Source organism: Cololabis saira, chromosome 11 (genome assembly GCF_033807715.1).
Source record: "Cololabis saira isolate AMF1-May2022 chromosome 11, fColSai1.1, whole genome shotgun sequence".
In the NCBI taxonomy this organism is placed as follows: Eukaryota; Metazoa; Chordata; class Actinopteri; order Beloniformes; family Belonidae; genus Cololabis; species Cololabis saira.
Genome location: NC_084597.1, coordinates 12,863,407 through 12,876,382, shown reverse-complemented (window position 1 = coordinate 12,876,382; position 12,976 = coordinate 12,863,407). Strand labels below are relative to the sequence as shown.

The window sequence follows — 12,976 nt, the reverse complement described above, 5'->3', positions numbered from 1 at the left end:
ATTGTCTTATTTTCTTCTGTGCATGATGCTTTTCTTTCTTTTTTAGCTACTTTTATTATGGTGATTGTTTTTGTTTGGTTTTTTTCATTGACTTTTTTTCTTCTCTACTGTGCTTGATGCCTTTCGTTTTAGCTACTTTTATTATTGACTAACTTGTCTTTTAATTACTTTTATATTGACATACTTTTATATGTCAAGAAGAAGGGTATATACTGTATTATTGTTGTTATTATTATTATTATTATTATTATTATTGTTATTGCTATTATTATTCTTTTATATATCGGAGATTCTTATATTGCAAGAAGGGGCCGGACTAGATAAGCATTTGCTTCTTCCTGTCCCTTCTTGAACAAAACTGGTTGTGCTTTATTATTGTTGTTGATGTATGGTGTTTTTTTAATTGTTTTGTTCAAGATGAATAAAGATCAAATCAAATCAAAACAATCCGCACTGAAACAACAGAAGGTGCTGCTTTTAAAAAAAAAAAAGAAAACAACCCAAAGAACTGTTCTTTCACAAATTTATGGAGAAAGCTGCCATATTATATGTGATATGAACAATTATTTATGGTAAGAGCGACCAGCAACACTGGAACTGACAGGTGTGCATGATCTCCTTTGCTGTGACTGAACCGTCAGGATTGTGGCATATCCACTCATGCGTGGGTCTCAGGAGATCCTGCTGTTTCTGGGGGATCAGATGGACGGGACGGAGGCCTCGACGACCTTGCCATCAAAGCGTGCTATGAGGGATGTACCGACTTTCTGAGGATCGCAGTGTTCCCTTTGCTGAAACGTTTCACGTGGGTCTCAGATCTCGTGTTAGTGTCCCGCATTAGGATCCCAAACCTTGACCCAAAGGCTCTGCAGTGATGCCTAATTGAACTTTTGCAGATGGTCACTCGAGATAAGATTTCCCTTGACATCTGCAAGGTGAATGAAAGAAATGAAAACCCCGTACCAATCCAAAAGAGCTCAGCAATTAAAGAATGGCTGATGGGAAAGTTGCGCTGCGTCCCAGCATGCCCTTCCTGATCTTACAAGCAGAATTCACTTGTATTAAAATACAAGCCATATGGATTTTTATCCAGTTATTTGCAGTTCACATAATTGAAGTTTGTGGATATTTCATCAGTGCAAGAAAAGACATTGTGAGGTCTAAATGCACAGAGACGTCAACTGAATATTGATAATCTGTTTAGAATAAAGATATTAAGGGCATTTAGTAATAGCAAATGAAATTGCAAGGATTGGTGGATCCTTGCACATACAAAGTACAGCTCAAATAGATCCAAGTCACATTTTAATACTTTTATGATTTGAATTTTATAAAGTGGTGGTACCAAGCCACACGCTCAGAAGCAGAGTAAAGAAAGTCTGAAAATTAATGAGGATTTTATTGCATACGTTTGCTTTTAAAGAGTCTTTCAAGAAAGCTTTGGAAGAACATTTTTTGGGGGATCATTTTGGATAATATTCATGACTACAGCAGTATTTTACAAACAAGAAATTGAACTATTTGATGAAGACAAGAACTTTCGTTTCGTTGATTTTAACCTGCAAGAAAGATGAACGCTCAGAAAAAACTAAACAAAAAAGAACTCCTAAAAACTGCTCTGCCTGTGCGTTGTCGACTCTGCATTGTGTCACGGAAAGACAGAGGGGCCAGGAGCATTTGCATGGAGTGTTTGGGCTGGATATACTAAAGCGTTGCATGTAGTGTGTGCAAACCTCATAGCACAGTAAGAACACATAAAAAAATGTACAAGCCGATTTATTAACAGATTTGCACTGAGGACTGTCTTTCAAATATGCAAAATAGCCCTTATTAGTTAATAAGTTTTTCTCAAGGAATATGCAAGATATGGCGTTTACACACTATTTTGCACAATACTGGAAGGAAGAAAAAGTAAGATTAAAATAGTATAGTGTACGTATTTGGATTTACCCAACCTGGAGATTATTTCTGTTTTTAATACCTTTCAATCGAAGGTACACAGTTAAAGAAATCAACATTTATTAAGAAAATGAATGGAAACACTTTCAACTTTCAAAACATACTATTACTCAACGAGATACTCAAGATCAATGGTGTAATTGTGTTAAACCTCGCAAAATCATGGATGGATTATCCTGACCGTGGGCTCTCTGAGACACTGTTTTGCGCGATTTTTTTACAGAAGGGGCTTGAATGGCGACATGAAACTAAATGAAATACGCGCCACTCCAACAACGGTCAATGTGTTTGAGTGCGCATGCGCCATTTATTGGGGAAACATGGGCATTGCAGGGAAAGGTGGAAAATGAACAAGGTTTTTATTATAATTTGGACGAGTCCGGCAGGCCTGATCAAAAAGCCTAACGGGCCACATGTGGCCCGGGGGCCGTAGTTCGCCTATGTCTGGCTTAAACCTTTCTACAAATTAGCTCCATCAGCAGGGGCCAAGATGGCACTGAGAGAAACGCCGACAGATGACGGATAAATTAATCAAGCAGGCATGAAATGACACAACCATGTAAAAACACCCTGAGTATCAGTAATGTTCGGGAAGCTTGTTTTATTCCTCCTTAGACATTAACTGATTTTCACTGCTTGGAAAGAAGTAGTTGCTAGTGAGAAATGGTATGTTTAGACAAGACTGAGCTCACCAAGTGTAATTAGGGATTAAGCCCAGAGAGCTACGGCACCGCAGTGCTTTGTGCTGTCGAATATAATGGTATTAGTGTTAATATTATTAATGCTTGTCCCGGGTAAGAAATCCAAACATATTTGTCAGATCTTGCGACTTTCTTCAACTGAGGACAAGTCTGCTTACTTTAAATCAACAATTTTGTTAATTCAGTGAGTTAGACCCTCTTCAACTTGAGTGTGTGTTGTTGTTCAACTTCTGGATATCATGTGATCTGCAGCTGTCTGAAATGACAATTTTTTTTCTTTTTGTTGTTTTGCATCGCCTCTTGGTTGTTTGCAAAAGCCAATAATCAAAGGAAAGAAAAAAAAGCTGTCTTCAGTTCTTGGCAATAAAGGTAGCAGCACGGCTAATTTATTTTAGCACCTTAAACAGAGGCACGCAACTGAGTGGGAGAAGTGTGTGTTGTTCAAGCCGCTGTCTGCTATAAAGTTTATCTGTAGTCTCTGGCAGCAAAAGGTAGCAGCACGACTAATTTATTCCAGCATCTTAAATGCGCAAGAGAAGTGTGTGGCACTAACTGTTCGCTGCAAAAGACGACGGGAGCCTTTAAACATTCATTAAACACCAGCAGCATCATTTTCCTGCAGTAGCCCGTATGATGAGAAGAAGACAGCTGCGGCGGTGTTTCACATCACTCAAAATTCATCCACTAACTGAATACATGATACTGAGCCTGAATTATTATTTATCTTAGAATAAATCAGGTCTTAAAGCTCAGATAGCCCTTTCTTTATTTCAATATTTAAAATCTTTTTTGGTCGAACATTTTTATTCACTCACTCACTCACTCACTCATCTTCTTCCGCTTATCCGTTCCCGGGTCGCGGGGGCAGCAGCCTCAGCAGGGATGCCCATTTTTATAGCTTAGAAAAATATTTATTTAAATAGGTCCAAGCACAATTGTCCAGCCCGAATTTCAATAAAAGTTGAATCTGCCTTTTGCGTTCACTTCAGATTTGATCTAAATGTAAATGTTGCTCCACAACTGTGTCTAAAGCCGGGCATACGCTGTGTGATTATCGGCTCGTTTTGAGCCGATTTTCCAGTCGTGCGACTTTTTTTTGATCGGGCCCGATTTTGACCCAATCGTTGCTCGTGCGTCGTGCAGTGTACGTGGGGTAACGACGAGAGATTAACACCTCACGACGAGCTCCCGATCACAAATCGTGAGGTCGCAAGAAAATCAAACGTGTTTGACATCCTGGTCGCTCCTCGTGAAGGAATCGCACAGTTGAAGCAGCTGCGACCCGATTTGCCTCATCCTTTCGCAGAGAGCATGCGCAATCTCTGATGACACGTAAAAAACTATTATTTGCAGTTTAAGTGTTGCAAATTCACATTACAAATCATGTTTTGATAGCAAAAAAAGACCGCATTTCCACGTACGGTGTGCGTCACCGCGTACCCTGCGCCGTAGGCTCTGCGTTGGTGTAACGCGGAACCATAAATCAGCCTTCAGTGTGTGTGCTGTCTGCTGTTAGGAACAACTCTTTTTTCTCTTCTCACTTTGCTGGGACGTCGGGTCCCTCCGCCGAGACACAACTTTTGCGGTATGCGTTCTTTGTGTCAAAAAATGATGCGCAGTGCACACACCCAATCAGAAACGGTACAGATATTTTGGGATTTTTTTAAATATATATATATATATAATTATAAAAAAATAAAGGATCCCATAACCTTTGATCGGGTGGGCAGGACGCACGTTTGGGTTGGAACAGCCTACCCCTGCCCCAAAACCGGCCTCGAGTTCCAGTACAGAGAGGTCCGACGGGAGGATTATGATCGTATAGTGTGAGCAGACGGGTCGCATCCGATCATCATAATCGTGGGCTGTGAACTTTTGAACTCCGCGATCTAGTCGTGCAGTGTGAGATGGGGCAGTCTCATACGATTTAAAATATCGCACAGTGTATGCCCGGCTTAAGGTACTACAGATATTAGTCTGAGACCCTGTTCAGACCTCGTGTTGAAAGGCTTGCTCTGAAATCCGATTACTAGAAGCCAACACTAATGCAAGGTCTGAACTTGGTTGGTTCTTATTGGTTGGTTTGGACCCGGTCGAGCTCAGCCCGAAACGGCGATGTGGGCCCACCTTCAAGTAGGCACACCACCCACAGGAAGGACCGTGACAGGCTGGTGCAACGTGGTCTGAGTAGCAGTCGAGGCCACTCCGCCATGACCCAACCCCTGGACTAAAACCCTCACAGTGGGGACATGGAATGTCACCTCGCTGGGGGAGAAGGAGCCGGAGCTTGTGCGTGAGGTTGAGAGATACCGTCTAGAGATGGTCGGGCTCGCCTCCACACATAGCTTGGGCTCTGGAACCCAGCTCCTTGAAGGGGGCTGGACCCTCCACTACTCTGGAGTTGCCCATGGTGAGAGGCGGCGGGCTGGTGTGGGCTTGTTAATAGGCCCCCAGCTCAGCCGCCATGTGTTGGAGTTCACCCCGGTGAACGAGAGGGTCGCTTCCCTGCGCCTTCGGGTCGGGAAAAGGTCTCTCACTGTTGTTTGTGCCTACGGGCCGAACAGCAGTGCGGAGTACCCGGCCTTCTTGGGGTCCCTGGGAGGAGTACTTGATAGTGCTCCAACATTGTTCTACTGGGGGACTTCAACGCTCACGTGGGCAATGACAGTGATACCTGGAGAGGCGTGATTGGGAGGAACGGCCTCCCCGATTTGAACCTGAGTGGTGCTTTGTTATTGAACTTCTGTGCCAGTCACAGCTTGTCCATAACGGACACCATGTGGTCAGTGTACCTCACCATTGTGGTGAAGAAGGAGCTGAATCTTATTTTCTCCTCTTCGGTGGATTCAACTTTCAGGGATGACTCCAACACACAAGAAACTGTCTTTGGATGCCACTGCATAGGCAAATTGAGGAAATAAAGCATGTGACGTAGGTGAGTGTCAAGCAGAATGGCATCAACATCTGAAAAGGTGTGCAGTGCAGTAGGAATGCCAGTGAACAATTGTTATCATTTTTGCTTTGAAAACTCGTTGAACCAAGGTGTTATTAGCAGTTCTGCAGTCAAATTGGTTGTTATTAAAGATGGCTTTTTGGAACTTCTGTATGAGTCATTCCATAAAGCCCACACAAACCCAACTGTGGCCGCGTTCAGACTGCCAGCCAATATCCGATTTTTAGCCCATCCAGATTGAAACTGGATGACTCTTTTGAAGTCTGAACAGTCCCAAACCGCATGAGATCCGATTTTTGCAAAACAGATCGAAACCACCTCCGGGAGGTAGTTTCATATCCCATCCATATCGCATTTGGGCAGATGCGTCTCAGTCTGAACAGCTCCAAACACTCAGATCGGATATGACTGTCCCAGACGCTCCAAACCACCCGCCCATTTCCAGTTGTGGAGCTACTCATCTAAACTATTATTTGTAGTTTGAGTGTTGCAAATTCACATTACAAATCATGTTTTAATAGCAGAAAAAAAGACCGCATTTCCACGTACGGTGCGGGTCGCCGCGTACCTTACGCCGTAGGCTCTGCATTGGTGTAACGCGGAACCATAAATCAGCCTTCAGTCGCGCTGTGAGCCTGAACCTGCAGCCCGTCAGCTCATCAGGAGGTTAAAGAGCGGGGCTGCCAGTTGTTCATTGCTGGTTCGTTTTGTTAACTCTGAGCTTTGTTGGTTGGTTTGTTAGTTTGCTGGTGGTTTTGTTCTGAACACTTTTCTCTGTTTCTCATTTTGCTGGGACGCCGGGTCCCTCCGCCGAAACACAACTTTTGCGGTTTGCGTTCATTGTTGTGTCTAAAAATGATGCGCAGTGCCGACCCAATCAGAAACGGTACAGATATTTTGGGAAAAATAAAATTATAAATAAATAAAGGATCCCCATAACCTTTGATCGGGTGGGCAGGACGCACGTATTGTTATTGTTTTTGATGTCGCAATTACATCACTTCACACAATACACGCGCTGGGTGACGCCTCCGCTCCGACGTCGTTGCTACGGCAACCCGTCAGATCAGTCAATGATTGGGCCCAGTCTGAACAGAGCCAGATCCGATTTGGACACTTGCTAAAAACAGTGTGGACAGTCAGCCCTGAAAATCGGATATGAGAAGGAATCAGATATGAATAAGATTTGCCTGCAGTCTGAACGTGGCCTGTGATTGATTCGGTACATTCTGTACCGGTGGAAATGGTGGTAACCCTCCCAATCGCTGCCATTTCTACCGGGAGGGTTACCACCATTTCACAAGATACAATTTTCATGAAATGCATTGGTACACTTCGCCAGGCTTGGTCGGGATACCTAATCACCTGGTAAAATAATATTCTTTATTTAATTTTTGTAATTTGATTTAATGTTGTGCATGAAAGACCACTTTGCTACAAAGTTTGTAGCAGGTCTTCTTCTATTGTTATTTCCAGTTTCTTCTTCCATTTTTGATTCATTAAACTATTTAGTAATAATATATTTTTAATTACGCCTAATTATTTCCAGCTACTGCCTTCGGTTTTAAAAATAACAACCTGTTTGGTGTTTTCAGAATGGAAATGGGTGTTTATTTGCATATTGGATAGGAAGGTCAGATCTGATCTCATGTTTCTACACATTTAAATACCAGCTGTGAACACACATGCTAAACGCTGGCCTTTTGTGTCGGGATTACTCAGGATGCATGTTAATGCAGGGTGTTACTGAAGCCTAAGTATGAATTTTGACTCATAACTGTGCCAAAGATACAACAGATATTAGTCTAAATGTGACTATTACCTCATTTGCTGCATACGGGGATGCTGTTCAACGTACAGGAAAGATTATTAGTGGTATAATGTAGCACATGGGCCGAACTTTTTTTGTTTCCTTTGATTTAGCTGACTGATACAGGACAGTAAGAGACACTCAGACCACTTGGCTTCTCTTGAACGTCATATTCACCCATCTGTAAATTAAATCAAACTTAGAAGTCGAGCATAAGTGAACCTGATGCTGCAGAGATTATGAGCCAGGAGAGAGAGACAGAGAGAAACAAATGCAGACTTTTTCTCCTCGTCCTGCTCCATCTCCATTCCTCCCTCTTGGCCTTAATCCACTTAGTTGGCTCTTCCTGAGCTTGGAGCCTTTCCTTTATTCCATTATAAAGACCCACTGTACGACCTGCTGGTTATTTTCATTAGAAAGGCCCAATCCACGACCTCACGTTTAATCCGTAATGCAGACTATACAGGCCCACTATAGCCCACGCCACAGTCCGGCAGGTTGGCTGACAGATTGGACAGAGGAGGAGAGATGGAGCTCCAGTGGATGACGGGGAATTTGAGAACCCTGCTTATGAGCGAGGCTTCCCGGTGAATATGATTTCACTGATGTAAATGATGATGGAGCGGAAGGTTTGCTACTCTATCTTCGATGGCTGGAGATAGCTTTCACGTGGCCCATCAGTAGTATGGAAATATACAAATCTACAGTTGGCATCTACTCTCTAAATGTAAAATAGAGACTGTTTAAAGTTGATATTGTAATAAATACTTTTGATTCTCATAGGGCTGTGCGATTAATCGATTTTAAATCTAAATCGGATTTATTAATCACAATCGATGTTAAAAAAAGGAAAATCGGAAAATCGATTTTCCTTTTTTGCAGCTGGCTGCATGCGTCTAGTCATCTTTGTTTGGTCAAGAAAATTGTAAATGTTGTCACTTTACTAAACTCAAGGAGGATTTACAGCATCTTTCAATTGCACTTCATTCCCAATAGGGACATTTGTTTGCTATTTTTCTTTAAAAATAAAGAGAAAATATTTGAAACAATTTATTCCCTTGTCTTTTGTAGTTTTACCAAAAAAATCGAAATCAAAAATCGGGTTTTCAGAGAAAAAAATCTGGATTTTATTTTTGTCCAAAATCGCCCAGCCCTAGATTCTCATATAGTCCACCTAGTGCGACTCTCCCTGTGCTCCCGCTGTTTCACCTTTTGCTATTTGCTCCACCTCCAGCTGACCTGTCCCTTCAACATCCAGCTTGCTGCATGTTTTCATGGCGTCCACAGATCTAAATTTACATCCAGCCTCTCATCAAACTCGGCTTGCTTGTGTTTGCACTAAAAGGCTTATCAGGTTTCGTATTTACTGATACGGCAGCACTATTTATCCCTGAGTATCCAACTTTCCCCTTTTTAGTTTCTGGCCTCTCACTTTGACAGTTCACCCTCAGATAGGGACTTGTCCCAGAGAGGCAGCATCCACGCTGGTTGATGGGGGGGTGGGGTGGGGGGGCTTGTTTTGCTGCGTCTGTGCCGCCTCATTTCAGACCATTAAGAGCAGTCAAGTAATAATAATTACTTTTAACTGGGTTCACTCAGACAGCCACAGCCAGAGGCCCGGGGACACACAATACAGCCAGGAAGTAACTACAAGCCTCTCTCCATCGATAACACCAGCATATCTCATTACCGTGGCGACCTGTGGTACACTGCCACTCGGTCTTGATCATATAAAACCCATCTCAGTGTGCTGTCCCCGCCGGAGCACCGGCAGAGTGGAATATTCATTATTCAAATTTTAAGCATTGGAAATCCCAATATGTTACGAAGGCCAGATGAGAGGAGATGAAATAGCTTAGCCTTTTGTCCAGGGAACATTGACTAATCGCCTCGCTCTCCAGAATCAATTTCCCAGCCGTAAGCGTCAGACGGTCCTGATTGTACTGTACTGTTGAGGACCCCCCCCCCCCCCCCCCCCCTCCTCTTCCCTTCCCTATCACCTTATATCCCTCCTCGATGCCTAGAATAACTTATTGATTAGTGATAATATTACGGGAGGTTAGGGTGGCCGGGGCGGAAGACGGGCTGGCCTCAGTCATCTCCGCTGGGCTAAATTTGGGTCCTTTGTTACCAGATCCAAAACACACTGAACCTATCGCCAGGTGAATGAAAAGGAAAAACGTATGAGTTTTCTGAAAGCACATGCGAATAGGAAAAGAAAATCCTAGTGGCTTTTATAATGAATAAGTATTAATAAAGTTTAAATGGATGAATCAATGACGTTGTTGGGGCTGTTTAAAGCAAAGGGGTACAGCTAGGGCTGGGCGATATATCGAGATTTTAATATATATCGATATATTTTCAAACGCGATATGGTATGAGACAATATCGTTTATATCGATTTAAAAAAAAAAATAAAAATTTTTTAATGATTTTGATATAGCTTATTTTGTGACAAATTGACTTGAATGTTTTATTTGAGATTTGCACAAATGTTTTGTTATTTGCACAACTGTCAACCTCAGTGGAAAAGTCTGCCTGTTACTGTCTACATTGTATTAATTGCACAGTGTATTTTAATTTAATTGTTATGCAGGAAAGGGATATTTGTTTTATTTTATTCAAGAAGCATTTTTATTCTATATATGCAGGCAGTCTATTTTTATTTCATTTGTTTTATACATTTTGATATTGTGTGACATTTGGCACGAGGCTTTGTATTAAAACTGACTGTTTTTTTAAGGGTTTGCCTCAGAAAAAATGAAGCTAACAGAGATGCTAACAGAGATGCTATGCTATAAAACTTTGGGGGAAACCCCAATTAAGGCACAGAAAAAATATCAAGATATATATCGAGTATCGCCATTTAGCTAGAAAATATCAAGATATGACTTTTGGTCCATATCGCCCAGCCCTAGATGTTGCACAGGTGAGGGCTATTAAATAGGAACAAGCAGCAAATATTTCCCAACTAGCGTGGCTGTTTAACGATTTTGCTAGGTTTGGTGGAGGTTCTGGCCAGGTGATGGACTGATTCCAGCCCCTGGGTACCGGGGCTGATCTCTCCCTCTCTCTGATTCTGTGCTGAGCCTGAAAAGTGGCTGTGATCAATACCTGCAGGGCCTCTCCACACTGCCAGAGGGCTGCTTGTGTGTGTTTGTACGTGTGCTGTGTCAGCAACCACTCAGGACTCCATCAAGCACCCCCCCCACCACACACACAAACGCACACCTTTTCTTCATGCGCATACACAGACACCCACATCGGTCAACGCCCCGTTCAAACAGATGCTCATTTTAGCCCCCCACCCCACACACACTACTTGCTCAGCAACCCTCATCACACACACACACACACAAATTCATGCCTTCTTCCTCCCCTTGCACGCCATCCCAAGAAGGATGTTAAATACCATTCAAATGTCAGCCTGGCGTATTGATTGGAATAATAACTCTGAAAGGAAGGAGACGCTAAGCAGGTGCATGATGGCACAAGCATCGTTCAACGTCACAAAGTTGCCGTGTAAGGGTTCCCGACTCCCCCAGCAGAATGTGGATGGGGGTTTACGTTGGACCACCGCGGACACACTGTTTGGGCATTAATCATTGTTCTTACAGGCCGGTGACAGGCAGAGCAGGATTCAGGTGGAGGGTGGGGTGATTTGGAAAAACCCTCAGATCACGGTGGCTGTGTGGATGTGGAAGTCAGACGAGAGGGTACTTATATTTTTATCTGTCAGGTCTGAATGTATCTTCAACTTGAAAAATAAGTGCTACGAGTGGTTTAACAATACTGCACTTCAATACAAAAGTTAAGAGCTTTTCTTTATCTAAGCATTTGCGGTTTCTAAGACTTTACACTTGCTACATTTATGGGCATGCCTTTTTTTTTTACTTCATTCATGGAACAGCTTTAGTACGACGGCGTATTAGGGCCAAACTAAGACAAAAAAATTACGAGAATAAAGTCATAATATTACGAGAATAAAGTCGTAAAATTACGAGAATAAAGTCATAATATAATGAGAATAAAGTCGTAAAATTACGAGAATAAAGTCATAATATTACGAGAATAAAGTCGTAATATTTTGAGAATAAAGTTGTGATATTTTGAGAATAAAGTCTTAATATTACGAGAATAAAGTCGTAATATTAAATATATTATATATATAACTTCACCAGATACTGCTCAATATTACTAATGTTAACACAGGGAGAAGACTGCTCTTCCTGTTAGAGTTCTCATAAATTACCACTTTATTTTCATAATATTAAGACTTTATTCTCATAAATTACGACTTTATTCTCGTAATGTTACGACTTTATTCTCGATAATATTACGACTTTATTCTCGTAATGTTACGACTTTATTCTTGTTATATAACGACTTTATTCTATTACGACTTTATTCTCGCAACATTACGACTTTTTTCTGGTAAATTTACGACTTTATTCTCATTATATTATGACTTTATTCTCGTAATTTCCAATTTTTTTTGTCTTAGTTTGGCCCTAATACTCCGTCGTACTTTAGACACTTTGTTAAGATACTGTCTTTATAATTAAGGCTAAAATGCAGAATATATACACCTTATCCTATCTTACTCCAACCCTATCCTAATATTTATTCCACATTTAGACAAGCTTCACTATTTCTATTTTAATATTTAGTCAGTTGACTAATGGATGGATCCTGAAACAAGTTTAAGCTGCAGCTGCAGTGAGATTTTGCGTATAAACTCTTTTTATTATTATCATTATTATAATAATATTAGAATTATTTTGAATGAGTGTTGTCAAAAAAAAAGTGAGATCTTCGAAGTCAGCTGTGATCCTCACCTGGCGGGTACCTCGACGTTGGATATGGCGTAGAAGTACTTGAGCAGGTTGTCTCTCTGGACGTAGGTGCCGCCCAGCGCGGGCCTGAGCAGCCTCATCCTCAGGTTGGTGAAGGTGAAGAAGTCTCTCAGTCCCTTCATACTTTCCATGCGGGTGTACAGGTTGTCCATGTTCTGCAGTCGAAGGCCTGCAAACACAGCAAAGCGCGCCCGCACCTCGAACTTCACATTCTTGTCGTTCTTGGAGCCGACCCAGCGCGAGTACTCCTCCGTGCAAATGACCCGGGTGATGTTTGCGGCCGACAGGTCGCGTACTCGTTTGGGATGCATGTTGAAAGCTTCCAGGCAGTCGTCAGCGTAGAACTGGTACGGCTGCCAGGAGCGTCCGTGATCCATGGACTTATCGAGCACCATGATTGTGGGTCGGCCATATTCAAAAGTGATGTGGACGTCGTCTGTGAGCTCCAGACTCTTGTTCCAGGACATGGAGATGTTGGCCAGCAGGGGCTCCGGGTGGCGTCTCCATGTGACCGTCTGCCAGTAGGTGAGTAAGCCATTCCGTTCCCGGTCCTGCATCAGCTGAGGAGGGTGGGCCAAGTCTGGGTTGGAGGCATCGCACTCGTCACTACACAGATATGGGTTCTCCTAAAATAAAGAGTCACACAAAGCAGCACTGTGTCAGTACAGTTCAAAGTAACTTGGTGATTTAGTTCAAA

General features: G+C 42.4%; 1 protein-coding gene across 3 annotated transcripts in view; it reads right to left on the bottom strand.

The window, feature by feature from the left end:
* The window catches only part of ntng2b (netrin g2b), a 112,601-nt gene that overhangs the window by 76,744 nt on the left and 22,881 nt on the right, over window positions 1-12,976 (bottom strand). For all 3 annotated transcript variants that reach the window (XM_061733752.1, XM_061733753.1, XM_061733754.1), the window contains exon 3: window positions 12,262-12,905. In XM_061733752.1, coding sequence (XP_061589736.1) covers window positions 12,262-12,905 — 644 coding nt within the window. The remainder of the gene's footprint in view (window positions 1-12,261; window positions 12,906-12,976) is intronic.